Below are 19,938 nucleotides of genomic sequence, written 5' to 3' on the forward strand. Positions count from 1 at the left end.
AAAATTCGATAGTTTTTCACATTTAAGGCCATAATTCGTCCACAGCAAGAGTTATTCGTTAAATCAAATATACAGGGTGTCAAAATAATCGTTAATATGTCCGTCTTCAATACGAAAAAGTGAAAATTTTCATTTTTTTGGTGAAATTTCGAAGTTTTTTCGCATTTAAGGCCATAATTCGTCCACAGCAACAGTTAATCGTCAAAACAAATATACAGGGTGTCAAAATAGTCGTTAATATGTCCGCCATCAATACGAAAAAGTGAAAATTTTCATTTTTTTGGTAAAAATTCGATAGTTTTTCACATTTAAGGCCATAATTCGTCCACAGCAAGAGTTATTCGTCAAATCAAATATACAGGGTGTCAAAATAATCGTTAATATGTCCGTCATCAATACGAAAAAGTGAAAATTTTCATTTTTTTGGTGAAATTTCGAAGTTTTTTCACATTTAAGGCCATAATTCGTCCACAGCAAGAGTTAATCGTCAAAACAAATATACAGGGGGTCAAAATAATAGTTAATATGTCCGCCATCAATACGAAAAAGTGAAAATTTTCATTTTTTTGGTAAAAATTCGATAGTTTTTCACATTTAAGGCCATAATTCGTCCACAGCAAGAGTTATTCGTTAAATCAAATATACAGGGTGTCAAAATAATCGTTAATATGTCCGCCATCAATACGAAAAAGTGAAAATTTTCATTTTTTTGATGAAATTTCGAAGTTTTTTCACATTTAAGGCCATAATTCGTCCACAGCAACAGTTAATCGTCAAAACAAATATACAGGGTGTCAAAATAGTCGTTAATATGTCCATCATCAACGAAAAAGTGAAAATTTTCATTTTTTTGGTGAAATTTCGAAGTTTTTTCACATTTAAGGCCATAATTCGTCCACAGCAAGAGTTAATCGTCAAATCAAATATACAGGGTGTCAAAATAATCGTTAATATGTCCGTCATCAATACGAAAAAGTGAAAATTTTCATTTTTTTGGTAAAAATTCGATAGTTTTTCACATTTAAGGCCATAATTCGTCCACAGCAAGAGTTATTCGTTAAATCAAATATACAGGGTGTCAAAATAATCGTTAATATGTCCGCCATCAATACGAAAAAGTGAAAATTTTCATTTTTTTGGTGAAATTTCGAAGTTTTTTCGCATTTAAGGCCATAATTCGTCCACAGCAACAGTTAATCGTCAAAACAAATATACAGGGTGTCAAAATAATCGTTAATATGTCCGCCATCAATACGAAAAAGTGAAAATTTTCATTTTTTTGGTGAAATTTCGAAGTTTTTTCGCATTTAAGGCCATAATTCGTCCACAGCAAGAGTTATTCGTTAAATCAAATATACAGGGTGTCAAAATAATCGTTAATATGTCCGTCATCAATACGAAAAAGTGAAAATTTTCATTTTTTTGGTGAAATTTCGAAGTTTTTTCACATTTAAGACCAAAAACAACAGTTATTCGTCAAATAGTAGCCATTTTTTCTGGAAATATTCTAAAATCTACTACTAGAATCCCGTCAATCAAAGTTCCTTCACCGAAGAAAATTTCTAACTTCTAACTAACGATCAGTATTCAGTTTCCCTAAATTTTCTACGCGGACATTTAGTCAATATTTATACACAATATTAAGCGCGGGGTTAAGAGAGAAAATCAAACAAAATAAAAAACCAAAAAAACCAAAAAAAAAAAAAAGAAAATAAAAATTACCTTAATAAAAGAAAATTCATCTCCGACAGTCGAATTCGAAGTTGAAGACGAATTAGAAATATTCGAAACGTCGAGAGCGTTCATTTCGATCGGTTTCGAGCTACGCCTCCGCATATTTTCGGCCTCTTTAGCGAATTGAGCCTCAACTTCCTTCCTGCGAGCCTCCAGAGTCTCCCTGATGCTCCTCCGAGCCTCCGAATGCCTCAAAACCAGATCGGATTCCGTTTTTTCCCTTCTAGGTCTAACGAAATTCGTCAGAATGTTTTTCGGCGCCGAATCGGTTTTTTTGACGTAATCCATCAGAACCGGTTCGCCGCTCGTCTTTTTCGGCGTACCGACGTCGGAGCCCCGCCGGTTATTGAAAATGCCGCTCGAGCGGCCGCTTTTGTCGATGTAAATGGCGGAATGTCGGGAACTCATGGGGAAAAAATCGGAATTCTCCCTCCGGAAACCCCTCAGGAAGGGATTCGATATTTTCGAATCGCTCTCCATTCTTCTGTGTCCTTGTTTATTCGTTTTTTCGTCTTTCTTATTTCCGGAACCGGCGGAAGAAGAAGACGACGACGATTGGGTATTGGGGTTGTTGGTTGTTTTTAGGGGGAAAAATTTATCGAAATCCCAATCTTTCAGAAGGGTGGCTTCGTCGATGTCTTCGACTTTTTTCTTAGCGTCGTCTAAATTAGCTGCGGACTGCTGCCATTTTTCAACAGAAGTATTTACGTATATATATACACACACACAATCGGTATAAACGAGAGAGAATAAAAAAATTTTAGGGGACGTTTAGACGACTGAGAAAGCGAAAAAAATCATTTAAAATGAAAAAACGCGATTTAAAAGCATAAAAATTCATAATACGATAAGTTTTATTTATTCCCGATAGGTTATGAAATAGAGTTAAACGTGGCAACACTGTATATCGTTGATTTATCGCGTTTGGTTTAGTTGTTTATTCCGACGCGACGTTTATAACCTGAATAATGTATATTTAGTTATGAGCTAGTCCGGTACTGCTCTTTGTTTACCTTGAGAATTATTCAATGCATTCGGTGTTGCCAAAGTTCGATATTTCCTTAAAAACCCAGGATTTCAAATTGAAAATGTTGATATTTATTAATTGGAGGTTTTTCAAGGGATTTTTTGAAAACAAATCGTAAATTTTACAGTAAAATTCATATTTTCAAAAATAATTAATCGAGAAACTCGGATAATTATTTCAAAAAACCCTAATTAAAAAAAATATTTGGTTTTTTCGTAATGTTATCGTACGAAACGCGCGGGTCAGTCCGGCACTGCTCTTTGTTCTCCTTAAGAATTATAATCCAATTCAATCGGTGTTGCCAAATTTTAATATTTCCTTTAAATCCAAGGATTTCAAATTGAAAATGTTGATATTTAAAAATTGAAGGTTTTTAACGGAATTTTTGAAAAAAAAAATTGTAAAATTTACAGTAAATTCATATTTTCAAAAATGATTAATCGAGAAACTCGAATAATTATTTCAAAAAACCCTAATTAAAGAAAATATCTAGATTTTTATCAATGTTATCGTACGACACGCGCGGGTCAGTCCGGCACTGCTCTTTGTTTTCTTTGAGAATTATTCAATGCATTCGGTGTTGCCAAAGTTCGATATTTCCTTAAAAACCCAGGAAATCAAATTGAAAATGTTGATATTTAAAAATTGGAGATTTTTAATGAAATTTTTGAAAAAAAATTGGAAATTTTATAGTAAATTCATATTTTCAAAAATGATTAATCGAGAAATTCGAATAATTATTTCAAAAAACCCTAATTAAAAAAAAATATTTGGATTTTTATTAATGTTATCGTACGAAACGCGCGGGTCAGTCCGGCACTGCTCTTTGTTTACTTTGAGAATTATTCAATGCATTCGGTGTTGCCAAAGTTCGATATTTCCTTAAAAACCCAGGATTTCAAATTGAAAATGGTGATATTTAAAAATTGGAGATTTTTAATGAAATTTTTGAAAAAAAATTGTAAAATTTATAGTAAATTCATATTTTCAAAAATGATTAATCGAGAAATTCGAATAATTATTTCAAAAAACCCTAATTAAAAAAAAATATTTGGATTTTTATTAATGTTATCGTACGAAACGCGCGGGTCAGTCCGGCACTGCTCTTTGTTTACCTTGAGAATTAGAATTAAAAATTGAGTGTTTTTGATGAAATTTTTGAAAAAAATCGTAAATTTTACAGTAAATTTATATTTTCAAAAATACTCGAATAATTATTTCAAAAAACCCTAATTAAAAAAAAATATTTGGATTTTTATTAATGTTATCGTACGAAACGCGCGGGTCAGTCCGGCACTGCTCTTTGTTTACTTTGAGAATTATTCAATGCATTCGGTGTTGCCAAAGTTCGATATTTCCTTAAAAACCCAGGATTTCAAATTGAAAATGGTGATATTTAAAAATTGGAGATTTTTAATGAAATTTTTGAAAAAAAATTGTAAAATTTATAGTAAATTCATATTTTCAAAAATGATTAATCGAGAAATTCGAATAATTATTTCAAAAAACCCTAATTAAAAAAAAATATTTGGATTTTTATTAATGTTATCGTACGAAACGCGCGGGTCAGTCCGGCACTGCTCTTTGTTTACTTTGAGAATTATTCAATGCATTCGGTGTTGCCAAAGTTCGATATTTCCTTAAAAACCCAGGAAATCAAATTGAAAATGTTGATATTTAAAAATTGGAGATTTTTAATGAAATTTTTGAAAAAAAATTGGAAATTTTATAGTAAATTCATATTTTCAAAAATGATTAATCGAGAAATTCGAATAATTATTTCAAAAAACCCTAATTAAAAAAAAATATTTGGATTTTTATTAATGTTATCGTACGAAACGCGCGGGTCAGTCCGGCACTGCTCTTTGTTTTCTTTGAGAATTATTCAATGCATTCGGTGTTGCCAAAGTTCGATATTTCCTTAAAAACCCAGGAAATCAAATTGAAAATGTTGATATTTAAAAATTGGAGATTTTTAATGAAATTTTTGAAACAAAATTGGAAATTTTATAGTAAATTCATATTTTCAAAAATGATTAATCGAGAAATTCGAATAATTATTTCAAAAAACCCTAATTAAAAAAAAAATATTTGGATTTTTATTAATGTTATCGTACGAAACGCGCGGGTCAGTCCGGCACTGCTCTTTGTTTACTTTGAGAATTATTCAATGCATTCGGTGTTGCCAAAGTTCGATATTTCCTTAAAAACCCAGGATTTCAAATTGAAAATGGTGATATTTAAAAATTGGAGAATTTTAATGAAATTTTTGAAAAAAAATTGTAAAATTTATAGTAAATTCATATTTTCAAAAATGATTAATCGAGAAATTCGAATAATTATTTCAAAAAACCCTAATTAAAAAAAAATATTTGGATTTTTATTAATGTTATCGTACGAAACGCGCGGGTCAGTCCGGCACTGCTCTTTGTTTACTTTGAGAATTATTCAATGCATTCGGTGTTGCCAAAGTTCGATATTTCCTTAAAAACCCAGGAAATCAAATTGAAAATGTTGATATTTAAAAATTGGAGATTTTTAATGAAATTTTTGAAAAAAAATTGGAAATTTTATAGTAAATTCATATTTTCAAAAATGATTAATCGAGAAATTCGAATAATTATTTCAAAAAACCCTAATTAAAAAAAAATATTTGGATTTTTATTAATGTTATCGTACGAAACGCGCGGGTCAGTCCGGCACTGCTCTTTGTTTACTTTGAGAATTATTCAATGCATTCGGTGTTGCCAAAGTTCGATATTTCCTTAAAAACCCAGGAAATCAAATTGAAAATGTTGATATTTAAAAATTGGAGATTTTTAATGAAATTTTTGAAAAAAAATTGGAAATTTTATAGTAAATTCATATTTTCAAAAATGATTAATCGAGAAATTCGAATAATTATTTCAAAAAACCCTAATTAAAAAAAAATATTTGGATTTTTATTAATGTTATCGTACGAAACGCGCGGGTCAGTCCGGCACTGCTCTTTGTTTACTTTGAGAATTATTCAATGCATTCGGTGTTGCCAAAGTTCGATATTTCCTTAAAAACCCAGGATTTCAAATTGAAAATGGTGATATTTAAAAATTGGAGATTTTTAATGAAATTTTTGAAAAAAAATTGGAAATTTTATAGTAAATTCATATTTTCAAAAATGATTAATCGAGAAATTCGAATAATTATTTCAAAAAACCCTAATTAAAAAAAAATATTTGGATTTTTATTAATGTTATCGTACGAAACGCGCGGGTCAGTCCGGCACTGCTCTTTGTTTACTTCGAGAATTATATTCATTCGGTGTTGCCAACTTTAAATATTGCCTTCAAATTGGAGGATTTTGAAGTTTAATTGTTAATATTTGAAAATTGAAGGTTTTTAATGGAATTTTTTCGAAAAACTATTATCGAATTCATTCGGTGTTGCCAAATTTTAATACAAGAGATGAAATACTTTCCCTTTAAAAAAAAATTTATTCATGATTCATATCATACGACACGCGCGGGTTAGTCCGGCACTGCTCTTTGTTCACGTTAAGAATTATAATCCAATTCAATCGGTGTTGCCAAATTTTAATATTTCCTTTAAATCCAAGGATTTTAAATTAAAACTATTATTATTGGAAATTTGGAGGTTAATATAGCAATTTTTTTTAGAAAAATTTGTTTAATATACAGTAAATTTATATTTTCAAAAAAAAATAAATCAAAAAATTAGGAAATTTTTTTAAAAAAAGCATAATGAAAAAAAGTCTAGATTATTATTCATATTAGTCGGGTCAGTCCGGCACTACTCTTCGTTTACCTTGAGAACTATAATTCATTTCATTCGACGTTGCCAAATTTAAATAATTTCTTAAAATTCAAGGATTTTAAATTAAAATTATTATTATTTGAAATTTGAAGGTTTACATGAGAATTTCTTTGGAAAAATCTAGTTAATGATACAGGAAATTCATATTTTCATCCAAAAAGTAGGAAAATTGCTTCATAAAACCATAATGAAAAAATATATTCAAATTATTATTCATATTAGTCAGGTCAGTCCGGCACTGCTCTTTGTTTACCTTTAGAATTCAATAGATTCGGTGTTGCCAAATTTAAATATTTCCTTTAAATCGGAATATTTTGATATAAAACTTTTTATTGGAAGTTTTTTTTGAAAAAAATCGTTAATTATACAAAAAACTAAATATTTTCTCAAACACATGTTATAAAAATAAATAAAAGTCGAATAAGAAAATTTTAATAAGAAATAGTCGCAAAAAAAATTAAATATTGATCCAAGTCGTCTGAAATATCCCCAAAAAATAATGAAAAAATTAAAAATTGAAAAAAAATACACAAATTCGCTAAAAAAAAACATAAAAATTCGAAAAAATCAACTCACCTTCCGCAGTACAAGCGTCCTATCACCTTGAGACTCTTCGTCATCAGGCGTTGGGGGTAAAGGCCTATTTGGGGCACTAGAAGAACTCGACCCGGAACCCGCCGTAGCTCCCGGACTCGAAACACTAGCGCCCCCCTCCGGAACCGCTCCCAAACCAGCTCTATAAGAGAATTCAGGACTAAAAAACCAAAAAAAAAAAAACAAAAAAAAGAAACAAAACAAAAAAAAACGAGAAAAAAAAAACAAAGAAAAAAAGTAACGAATAAAAACAAATAAAAAAATAACGAATGAAAATGAAAAAAAAATGTAACGAATAAAAATAAATAAAAAAAGAATAAATTATATGAAAAAAGGGATGAAAAAAATTGATTATTAATAAATTTTATATCAATTCAAAAAAAATACTGTTACATGTCAAAAATGATTATAATATCGAATCCCCCTCGTATAATAAATATTACTCACAGCGGTTTGGGGGGATCGCTGGCCAACAACGTTCCATCGTTTCTGACTCTCCCGTTGTTGTCTTCCGGTTCCGAATCGGTTTCGCTGTCAACCAAACTGTCAACGTTGTTTCCGCCCGCTTGGTTGGTAGGCGTGTGATTCGCGCCGGAACCGGGCGTTGTGACGACGTTGTTGTTAGACGCCGATTGGGACTGTTTGTAATTTCGGTTGCGAGGTGGCGCTTCGGGTTGTTGAACGCCCAATTCGTTCAAGTGCGCAGCGAGCGCGTCTAATTCCTGAAAATTTAAACTTACACTGAGAAAAGTTGGGCGAATAAATCGAATCGATAAATTTGGATGAATTTATTTTGACAGCGGTAAGAAAAAAATAAAAATGGAACCTACCTCGGGTTTACGTGCGGGACCCTGTCGTGACAAATGGACATGAAATAAACAGAAGAGCTAAATTAGAGAGAAAGCAGTGCTACCAAAATAAATAAATAAATAAAAATTAATGAATAGAGATGGTACGAATACGTTTTTAGGTTGTTTAGTATGAAAATAAAAAAAAAAGGTGGGAAAGATTTTTATGTCACTTGGTATATAATACGAATAAACATTCATATACGAGGGCGGTACTATTTGTAAGTAAAAAAAAATATTTTCTTTTTTCGAGGTCACAATTTCGATTTTTTTATGGAAAAATTCGATTAGAACTCAAAAATTTTGAACTATAAACTGCGGACGACGGTAAATTGGTCACAATATTTGTGATGGGATCAATTTTTTTATGGAAAAATTCGATTAGAACTCAAAAATTTTGAACTATAAACTGCGGACGACGGTAAATTGGTCACAATTTTTGTGATGGGATCGATTTTTTCATGGAAAAATTCGATTAGAACTCAAAAATTTTGAACTATAAACTGCGGACGACGGTAAATTGGTCACAATATTTGTGATGGGATCGATTTTTTTATGGAAAAATTCGATTAGAACTCAAAAATTTTGAACTATAAACTGCGGACTGCGGACGACGGTAAATTGGTCACAATTTTTGTGATGGGATCGATTTTTTTATGGAAAAATTCGATAAGAACTCAAAAAATTTGAACTATAAACAGCGGACGATGGTAAATTGGACCCATTTTTTTGATGGGATCGATTTTTTTATGGAAAAATTCGATTAGAACTCAAAAAATTTGAACTATAAACTGCGGACGATGGTAAATTGGATCCAATTTTTGTGATGGGATCGATTTTTTTATGGAAAAATTCGATTAGAACTCAAAAATTTTGAACTATAAACTGCGGACGATGGTAAAAAAACAAGTTAATACATTTTTTCATGAAAAACACTCTTTTGTATGTTTTCAAAGAATTGGAAAAAATTAGGGCTCAAAAATAAGCAGTTAATAGACCTGGAACACGATAAATACGAATTGGAAACCAAAAAATTGGGAAATTTCCAATCCATAACTAAGAACAATGGTAAATTGGACCTGATTTTATGTCAATAACCAAAAAAACTGTCTTCTAGATGACATACGAGTGATATTTTTCGGTTTTAAACATACGAGGGCGACACGAATCGTAATGAAAACGAAGAAAAATTTTTTTTCCAATTTTTCGAGTTAATGAAACGTCAAGGACGTTTCATAGTATAAGAAAAGGACGAAACTGAAAATTAAAAGCTCAACACAAAAAAAAGACAAATTTCGAGCTACCAAATAAAGACTATAGTAAATTGGACTTAATTATTGGATAATAATAAAAAAAATAACTTTAGAAAGAAAAAACACGTACGAAAAATAATTTTCGTACAATATACGAGTGGAATACAAAAACAACCAACTAATAAATTGGACCTACAAAAAAATTTAATTATTTAATTAAAACCGACGGTAAATTCGATATATTTCAAATGACATAAACCAGTATTAAAAAAAAAAAAAAAATAGAAAAAAATAAACGAAAAACGTAACAAATTTTGTTAATAAAAACGCTTTCGAACGAAAACTTTACCATTGGTTTGAACTGATGTTGCGAATTCCTCTGCTGCTGTTGATTTTGCGATTTGGCGGCTCCGAAATTATTATCCGGCGGCGGCGGCAACGGTCTAAAAACACAAATCAAACACATCACAAATATTCGTTCCCGGAGTAAAACAAACGGCGTACCTTCTAGGCGGCGCCGGATCCGGAACTACGATCATCCTCTGAGGTATGGGCGGTCTAGCCGGAGGTCCGGGTTCCGGTATTTCTTCTCTATCTTTATTTTTGCCGCTTCTCGGCGGCGGTTCGACTTGACTGAGGGTGCGCCCTTCCTGAATCTGCTGGAAATTCCTTCGTAGAGTATCGCCGCCGGGTGCTTGTATGATGCTGCTCGGTTCGCCGGCCGTTTGCGGTTCCTCTTCTTCGTTTTCCGAGCCCGAATATCTGTAATCTTCTCTCTCTTTTTCCTGTTTCCGCTTTTTGCACCTGTCGATGTGATCTTTCAATTGGATTCGCACCTGTCGCTCGGTCGGTTGGTCCCTGATGAACGCGTGTTTGAGCAACTGCTCCGTGTAAGGCCTTTCGTGGTAATCTTTCACTAGAACCGTTTCGATGAAACTGTGGAACTTTTTGTTCCATTTTTTGCTCTTTAATCGGGGCGGGGGATTTCGGGGTATTAGAAACAGCGCCCTCATCGGGTGTAACTATAAAATAGACCGAAATATTTGTAATGCGAACGCGAGGTAAACGCTATATTGTGTTTTACCTCGCATAAGGGCGGTTGGGATTCGGCCATTTCCAATGCGGTGATGCCGAGAGACCAAAGATCGCTACGATTGTCGTAAGTGGCGTCTGGATTTTCGTCGCAAGCTATAACTTCCGGCGCCATCCAATATGGCGTACCGATGAAGGTGTTGCGACGGCCTATCGTACGATCGAGTTGAGCGGAAACGCCGAAATCCACTAAAAATTTGGTTTAAATTCAAAACAATCACAAAAAACATACGTCCCGTATCCACAGCGTAATGGATAATACAAAAAAACTCCATTCTCCCCCATAGTTCTATTTATCATAAAAAAGATCCCACTCCCTCCCGCCATTCAATCGATCATAAACTTTCCCACTCTCTCCTACCGTCTAAATTCGTTACAAAAAGAAGCCCCACTCTTTCCCATCGTTCAACTGATTAATAAACTTTCCCACTTTCTCCTACCGTCTAAATTCGTTACAAAAAGAAGCCCCACTCTTTCCCATCGTTCAACTGGTTAATAAACTTTCCCACTTTCTCCTACCGTCTAAATTCGATACAAAAAGAAACCCCACTCTTTCCCATCATTCAGTTGCTTATAAACTTTCCCACTTTCTCCTACCGTCTAAATTCGATACAAAAAGAAACCCCACTCTTTCCCATCATTCAGTTGCTTATAAATTTTCCCACTTTCTCCTACCGTCTAAATTCGATACAAAAAGAAACCCCACTCTTTCCCATCATTCAGTTGCTTATAAACTTTCCCACTTTCTCCTACCGTCTAAATTCGATACAAAAAGAAACCCCACTCTTTCCCATCATTCAGTTGCTTATAAACTTTCCCACTTTCTCCTACCGTCTAAATTCGATACAAAAAGAAACCCCACTCTTTCCCATCATTCAGTTGCTTATAAACTTTCCCACTTTCTCCTACCGTCTAAATTCGTTACAAAAAGAAGCCCCACTCTTTCCCATCGTTCAACTGATTAATAAACTTTCCCACTTTCTCCTACCGTCTAAATTCGTTACAAAAAGAAGCCCCACTCTTTCCCATCGTTCAACTGGTTAATAAACTTTCCCACTTTCTCCTACCGTCTAAATTCGATACAAAAAGAAACCCCACTCTTTCCCATCATTCAGTTGCTTATAAACTTTCCCACTTTCTCCTACCGTCTAAATTCGATACAAAAAGAAGCCCCACTCTTTCCCATCGTTCAACTGGTTAATAAACTTTCCCACTTTCTCCTACCGTCTAAATTCGATACAAAAAGAAACCCCACTCTTTCCCATCATTCAGTTGCTTATAAACTTTCCCACTTTCTCCTACCGTCTAAATTCGTTACAAAAAGAAGCCCCACTCTTTCCCATCGTTCAACTGATTAATAAACTTTCCCACTTTCTCCTACCGTCTAAATTCGTTACAAAAAGAAGCCCCACTCTTTCCCATCGTTCAACTGATTAATAAACTTTCCCACTTTCTCCTACCGTCTAAATTCGTTACAAAAAGAAGCCCCACTCTTTCCCATCGTTCAACTGATTAATAAACTTTCCCACTTTCTCCTACCGTCTAAATTCGTTACAAAAAGAAGCCCCACTCTTTCCCATCGTTCAACTGATTAATAAACTTTCCCACTTTCTCCTACCGTCTAAATTCGTTACAAAAAGAAGCCCCACTCTTTCCCATCGTTCAACTGATTAATAAACTTTCCCACTTTCTCCTACCGTCTAAATTCGTTACAAAAAGAAGCCCCACTCTTTCCCATCGTTCAACTGGTTAATAAACTTTCCCACTTTCTCCTACCGTTTAAATTCGATACAAAAAGAAATCCCACTCTCCCCCATCATTCAGTTGCTTATAAACTTTCCCACTTTCTCCTACCGTTTAAATTCGATACAAAAAGAAATCCCACTCTCCCCCATCATTCAGTTGCTTATAAACTTTCCCACTTTCTCCTACCGTCTAAATTCGTTACAAAAAGAAGCCCCACTCTTTCCCATCGTTCAACTGATTAATAAACTTTCCCACTTTCTCCTACCGTCTAAATTCGTTACAAAAAGAAGCCCCACTCTTTCCCATCGTTCAACTGGTTAATAAACTTTCCCACTTTCTCCTACCGTCTAAATTCGATACAAAAAGAAACCCCACTCTTTCCCATCATTCAGTTGCTTATAAACTTTCCCACTTTCTCCTACCGTCTAAATTCGATACAAAAAGAAACCCCACTCTTTCCCATCATTCAGTTGCTTATAAACTTTCCCACTTTCTCCTACCGTCTAAATTCGTTACAAAAAGAAGCCCCACTCTTTCCCATCGTTCAACTGATTAATAAACTTTCCCACTTTCTCCTACCGTCTAAATTCGTTACAAAAAGAAGCCCCACTCTTTCCCATCGTTCAACTGGTTAATAAACTTTCCCACTTTCTCCTACCGTCTAAATTCGATACAAAAAGAAACCCCACTCTTTCCCATCATTCAGTTGCTTATAAACTTTCCCACTTTCTCCTACCGTCTAAATTCGTTACAAAAAGAAGCCCCACTCTTTCCCATCGTTCAACTGATTAATAAACTTTCCCACTTTCTCCTACCGTCTAAATTCGTTACAAAAAGAAGCCCCACTCTTTCCCATCGTTCAACTGGTTAATAAACTTTCCCACTTTCTCCTACCGTCTAAATTCGATACAAAAAGAAACCCCACTCTTTCCCATCATTCAGTTGCTTATAAACTTTCCCACTTTCTCCTACCGTCTAAATTCGATACAAAAAGAAACCCCACTCTTTCCCATCATTCAGTTGCTTATAAACTTTCCCACTTTCTCCTACCGTCTAAATTCGTTACAAAAAGAAGCCCCACTCTTTCCCATCGTTCAACTGATTAATAAACTTTCCCACTTTCTCCTACCGTCTAAATTCGTTACAAAAAGAAGCCCCAGTCTTTCCCATCGTTCAACTGATTAATAAACTTTCCCACTTTCTCCTACCGTCTAAATTCGTTACAAAAAGAAGCCCCACTCTTTCCCATCGTTCAACTGGTTAATAAACTTTCCCACTTTCTCCTACCGTCTAAATTCGATACAAAAAGAAACCCCACTCTTTCCCATCATTCAGTTGCTTATAAACTTTCCCACTTTCTCCTACCGTCTAAATTCGATACAAAAAGAAACCCCACTCTTTCCCATCATTCAGTTGCTTATAAACTTTCCCACTTTCTCCTACCGTCTAAATTCGTTACAAAAAGAAGCCCCACTCTTTCCCATCGTTCAACTGATTAATAAACTTTCCCACTTTCTCCTACCGTCTAAATTCGTTACAAAAAGAAGCCCCACTCTTTCCCATCGTTCAACTGATTAATAAACTTTCCCACTTTCTCCTACCGTCTAAATTCGTTACAAAAAGAAGCCCCACTCTTTCCCATCGTTCAACTGATTAATAAACTTTCCCACTTTCTCCTACCGTCTAAATTCGTTACAAAAAGAAGCCCCACTCTTTCCCATCGTTCAACTGGTTAATAAACTTTCCCACTTTCTCCTACCGTTTAAATTCGATACAAAAAGAAATCCCACTCTCCCCCATCATTCAGTTGCTTATAAACTTTCCCACTTTCTCCTACCGTTTAAATTCGATACAAAAAGAAATCCCACTCTCCCCCATCATTCAGTTGCTAATAAACTTTCCCACTTTCTCCTACCGTCTAAATTCGTTACAAAAAGAAGCCCCACTCTTTCCCATCGTTCAACTGGTTAATAAACTTTCCCACTTTCTCCTACCGTTTAAATTCGATACAAAAAGAAATCCCACTCTCCCCCATCATTCAGTTGCTTATAAACTTTCCCACTTTCTCCTGCCGTCTAAATTCGTTACAAAAAGAAGCCCCACTCTTTCCCATCGTTCAACTGGTTAATAAACTTTCCCACTTTCTCCTACCGTTTAAATTCGATACAAAAAGAAATCCCACTCTCCCCCATCATTCAGTTGCTTATAAACTTTCCCACTTTCTCCTGCCGTCTAAATTCGTTACAAAAAGAAGCCCCACTCTTTCCCATCGTTCAACTGATTAATAAACTTTCCCACTTTCTCCTGCCGTCTAAATTCGTTACAAAAAGAAGCCCCACTCTTTCCCATCGTTCAACTGATTAATAAACTTTCCCACTTTCTCCTGCCGTCTAAATTCGTTACAAAAAGAAGCCCCACTCTTTCCCATCGTTCAACTGATTAATAAACTTTCCCACTTTCTCCTGCCGTCTAAATTCGTTACAAAAAGAAGCCCCACTCTTTCCCATAGTTTAAATGATTAATAAACTTTCCCACTCTCTCCTACAGTTTTAACTCGTTACAAAAGGAAATCCCACTCTTTCCCATAGTTTAAATGATTAATAAACTTTCCCATTCTCTCCTACAGTTTTAACTCCTTACAAAAAGAAACCCCACTCTCTCCCACCGTTCAACTGATTAATAAACTTTCCCACTTTCTCCTATAGTTTGAACGCGTTATAAAAAGAGATCCCACTCTCTCCCATCTTTCATCTGAATAAAGATTGTTTGTAGAGGCATTCCTAGAAGTTCCCATTCCAATTACGTGTTATGAAAGTTGTTCAAGGTCAACATTGAAATTTTTAGATTTTTCTCGTAAACGATGAATTCTATCGAAAAAATATATAGAAACAAAAATTGTAGGTCATAAAATTATCCACAAAAAAGTCCTCATACTTTTTTCTCTAAGAATCACCGTTTCTGAGATATATCGATTCGAATTGAGTTGCAATCGCACGAGTTTCCGAAACATCAGGTAGCAATAGACCAAGAAATGTTTTCATAGATAACTTTTCTAATAAAATTCGCAAAAAATTTAAAATATATCCACCAAAATTCAACTCTATGGGAATTTTTGTTATTTACACTAGTTTTTGGTCTAATTTGACTGGGCTATAAACATGGCATTTTTTTTGAAAATGCATGATTACTTCTAGGATATTTTTTCATTTTTTTTTTAAATTTTGATATAAAATCAAAAGCCATTTCTAATTGGGACATCGTGTACAATAATTTTTATTTTGCAAACATTCTGGCAACACAGTTTTTATTCCTTATTAATTCAACAACTGGATTTACAGTATCTTAAAATGAAAAAAATATATTACTAGTCCCCTAGTAACAACTTTTATTTAAAAATCCGTACTTTTAATATAAAAACAAACAGAAACATCATTCATTTCAACTTTGACGGCTAATCAAATGTAGAATCGATTCCGAATCAATCGATGAATAACGGAATCGATATGACCCGAGAACACAGAACTATAACTAAAATTGATTCAACAAACAAACAAACTATTATTTCCATCTTTTACTACCTAATGCTTTTATATTCCGTTTCTTTCTTTCTTTATTTTTTCTTCAATTGACTATGGTCTTTTATTTATTTCACCTATTGCCAAATACTGTCATAATAAAAACATTGACCTCATCTACAAAAAAAAACAAGAAACATCTGCCGCTGTAATTTATCATATTTACTAATTTTTTTTTCATACAAAAATAACTGGGAATTATTTTAATTTAGCGGCATTGGACTTGAATTATTAGGGCAATTGGCCAGGCGTTAATTTAGCTTTTCGTTATTTTAATATCCTCGTATTTTATTTCGAAACGAACAGATGGACGAATTATGGCGAAGTTCCAAATCTAATATTTATAACGATAATGAGAAATCGACGTTAACCATATTTTCGAGTGGTCGATGAAATTTGTTCGCGTAAATACGTACTCGTTTATTATACGAGGTACGATTGACAAGTAAACTATCAATCAAGTCAAAATATGAATTTACTAAATTAATATACGAGGTACGGTTAACGAGTAAATGATTTTTAAGGTTAGCAAAGGGGATGTGAATTTATTAACAAATTTAATGATCTCTACCGGGTAAAATAATATACCAGGTATGTTTGAAAAGTAAATATTTATAAGTTTAATAATTTATAATATACGAGGTATGTTCGAAAAAAATATTCCCATTGGTTATAATTATTAACGATTAAACATTTGATATACAAGGTCTGTCAATAAAGTAATTTTTGTTTCAATAAAAACTTGAATTTGCTGATGATTCAAATGAAATATCATCTTTCATAATATACGAGGTACGGTTAAAAACTAAAATACCATTATGGACAATATATACGGATTTATTAGGTTTATAATATACGAGGAATGATATAAAAGTGAATGTACGTTTGTTTATGATATACGAGGTCTGTTTAAAAAGTAAATTTTTGCATGAATTTACTGATGTTTAAAAAAAATTTGTTCCTTTATGTTATACGAGGTACAGTTAAAAATTAAATTCCTACCATAGATAATATAGAGGATTTATTAGGTTTATAATATACGAGGAATGATACAAAAGTGAATGTACGTTTGTTTATGATATACGAGGTCGGTTTAAAAAGTAAATTTTTCTTAAAATCAAAACATGAATTTACTGAAGATTCAAACGGACTCCGTTCGTAAAAGATATACGAGGTATGTTTAAAAAATCGAATAATGCCATGGTCAATTTACTAATTAACTTATATTATAATATACGGGGTATAATCGAAAAAATGAATAATAATATCATTAAAAACGATTTTTTTTTTGGAAAATAACATGGACTTACCTAATTTAACTTCGGCATTATCAGTTAACAAAACATTCTGTCCCTTAATATCCCTGTGTATGACCTTATTGGTATGCAAATAGGACAATCCCCTGAGTATCTCCCGACAAATGTAAGCTATCCACTCCTCTTTTAACGATTGTCCTTTAGTGGACTTGACAAGATCCGTTACGGACCCCGCCCCGCAGTATTCCATAACCAACCACAATTGGTCGTCTTTACCCGGGGGTGATTTTTTTATAAAAGCCCCGTAATAAGTGGCGATGTTTCGGTGATTGGAATACTTCTTCAGTACGTTTATCTCCAGTTTTATTTCTTCTTCTTCGTCTTCTGTGACGTCCATTACTTTTATGGCGGCCAGTTGGCCGGTTTTCGTGTGTCGGCCCTGAATTTAAATGAGGAAAATGTAGAATTTTGTTTTTTATTTCAAAATATACTGATTTTTATGTTTTTTTTTTAAATATTTGACGATTTTTTGAAAATATTCTGGGATTTTATGAAAATTTTAAGAAACATTAAGCGATTTTCGAAAATATGGAATTTTTAGAAGTTATTAGAGATTTTTAGAAATTATTTGGTTACTTTTTACGAAATATTTGATAGTATTTAGCGATTTTTGGAAATTTTGTGGCAGTATTTATAAAGGAATTTTTTGAAAATCGATTTAATTAGCTATTTCTTATCTTAATTTGGAATTTTTCGAAATATTTGGCGATTTTTTGGAAACATTAGACGTTTTTTTCGAAATATTTAGCGATTTTTTGGAAATATTCTGGGATTTTATGAAAATTTTCAGAAATTTTTGGAAGCATTGAGCGATTTTCGAAAATATGGAATTTTTAGAAGTGATTAGAGATTTTTAGAAATTATTTGGTTACTTTTTACGAAATATTTGATAGTATTTAGCGATTTTTGGAAATTTTGTGGCAGTATTTATAAAGGAATTTTTTGAAAATCGATTTAATTAGCTATTTCTTATCTTAATTTGGAATTTTTCGAAATATTTGGCGATTTTTTGGAAACATTAGACGTTTTTTCGAAATATTTAGCGATTTTTTGGAAATATTCTGGGATTTTATGAAAATTTTCAGAAATTTTTGGAAGCATTGAGCGATTTTCGAAAATATGGAATTTTTAGAAGTGATTAGAGATTTTTAGAAATTATTTGGTTACTTTTTACGAAATATTTGATAGTATTTAGTGATTTTTGGAAATTTTGTGGCAGTATTTATATAGGAATTTTTTGAAAATCGATTTAATTAGCTATTTCTTATCTTAATTTGGAATTTTTCGAAATATTTGGCGATTTTTTGGAAACATTAGACGTTTTTTCGAAATATTTAGCGATTTTTTGGAAATATTCTGGGATTTTATGAAAATTTTCAGAAATTTTTGGAAGCATTGAGCGATTTTCGAAAATATGGAATTTTTAGAAGTGATTAGAGATTTTTAGAAATTATTTGGTTACTTTTTACGAAATATTTGATAGTATTTAGTGATTTTTGGAAATTTTGTGGCAGTATTTATATAGGAATTTTTTGAAAATCGATTTAATTAGCTATTTCTTATCTTAATTTGGAATTTTTCGAAATATTTGGCGATTTTTTGGAAACATTAGACGTTTTTTTCGAAATATTTAGCGATTTTTTGGAAATATTCTGGGATTTTATGAAAATTTTCAGAAATTTTTGGAAGCATTGAGCGATTTTCGAAAATATGGAATTTTTAGAAGTGATTAGAGATTTTTAGAAATTATTTGGTTACTTTTTACGAAATATTTGATAGTATTTAGCGATTTTTGGAAATTTTGTGGCAGTATTTATAAAGGAATTTTTTGAAAATCGATTTAATTAGCTATTTCTTATCTTAATTTGGAATTTTTCGAAATATTTGGCGATTTTTTGGAAACATTAGACGTTTTTTCGAAATATTTAGCGATTTTTTGGAAATATTCTGGGATTTTATGAAAATTTTCAGAAATTTTTGGAAGCATTGAGCGATTTTCGAAAATATGGAATTTTTAGAAGTGATTAGAGATTTTTAGAAATTATTTGGTTACTTTTTACGAAATATTTGATAGTATTTAGTGATTTTTGGAAATTTTGTGGCAGTATTTATATAGGAATTTTTTGAAAATCGATTTAATTAGCTATTTCTTATCTTAATTTGGAATTTTTCGAAATATTTGGCGATTTTTTGGAAACATTAGACGTTTTTTTCGAAATATTTAGCGATTTTTTGGAAATATTCTGGGATTTTATGAAAATTTTCAGAAATTTTTGGAAGCATTGAGCGATTTTCGAAAATATGGAATTTTTAGAAGTGATTAGAGATTTTTAGAAATTATTTGGTTACTTTTTACGAAATATTTGATAGTATTTAGTGATTTTTGGAAATTTTGTGGCAGTATTTATATAGGAATTTTTTGAAAATCGATTTAATTAGCTATTTCTTATCTTAATTTGGAATTTTTCGAAATATTTGGCGATTTTTTGGAAACATTAGACGTTTTTTTCGAAATATTTAGCGATTTTTTGGAAATATTCTGGGATTTTATGAAAATTTTCAGAAATTTTTGGAAGCATTGAGCGATTTTCGAAAATATGGAATTTTTAGAAGTGATTAGAGATTTTTAGAAATTATTTGGTTACTTTTTACGAAATATTTGATAGTATTTAGTGATTTTTGGAAATTTTGTGGCAGTATTTATATAGGAATTTTTTGAAAATCGATTTAATTAGCTATTTCTTATCTTAATTTGGAATTTTTCGAAATATTTGGCGATTTTTTGGAAACATTAGACGTTTTTTTCGAAATATTTAGCGATTTTTTGGAAATATTCTGGGATTTTATGAAAATTTTCAGAAATTTTTGGAAACATTGAGCGATTTTCGAAAATATGGAATTTTTAGAAGTGATTAGAGATTTTTAGAAATTATTTGGTTA

The 19,938-nt window shown here is 32.2% G+C and overlaps 1 protein-coding gene across 7 annotated transcripts in view; it reads right to left on the reverse strand.

Annotated features, from left to right (window-relative positions):
* Positions 1 to 19,938, reverse strand: part of LOC130443754 (serine/threonine-protein kinase mig-15) — a 67,403-nt gene that overhangs the window by 34,135 nt on the left and 13,330 nt on the right. For 2 of the 7 annotated variants that reach the window (XM_056778536.1, XM_056778534.1), the window contains exons 3-10: positions 16,993 to 17,377; positions 10,354 to 10,550; positions 9,774 to 10,291; positions 9,619 to 9,712; positions 7,999 to 8,019; positions 7,616 to 7,890; positions 7,151 to 7,310; positions 1,723 to 2,415 (exon numbers count right to left, since the gene is read on the reverse strand). In XM_056778536.1, coding sequence (XP_056634514.1) covers positions 1,723 to 2,415; positions 7,151 to 7,310; positions 7,616 to 7,890; positions 7,999 to 8,019; positions 9,619 to 9,712; positions 9,774 to 10,291; positions 10,354 to 10,550; positions 16,993 to 17,377 — 2,343 coding nt within the window. The remainder of the gene's footprint in view (positions 1 to 1,722; positions 2,416 to 7,150; positions 7,311 to 7,615; positions 7,891 to 7,998; positions 8,020 to 9,618; positions 9,713 to 9,773; positions 10,292 to 10,353; positions 10,551 to 16,992; positions 17,378 to 19,938) is intronic. The other 5 variants (XM_056778540.1, XM_056778537.1, XM_056778538.1 and 2 more) reach the window with 3 other exon arrangements.

The sequence above is a fragment of the Diorhabda sublineata genome, chromosome 5 (genome assembly GCF_026230105.1).
Source record: "Diorhabda sublineata isolate icDioSubl1.1 chromosome 5, icDioSubl1.1, whole genome shotgun sequence".
Lineage (NCBI taxonomy): Eukaryota > Metazoa > Arthropoda > Insecta > Coleoptera > Chrysomelidae > Diorhabda > Diorhabda sublineata.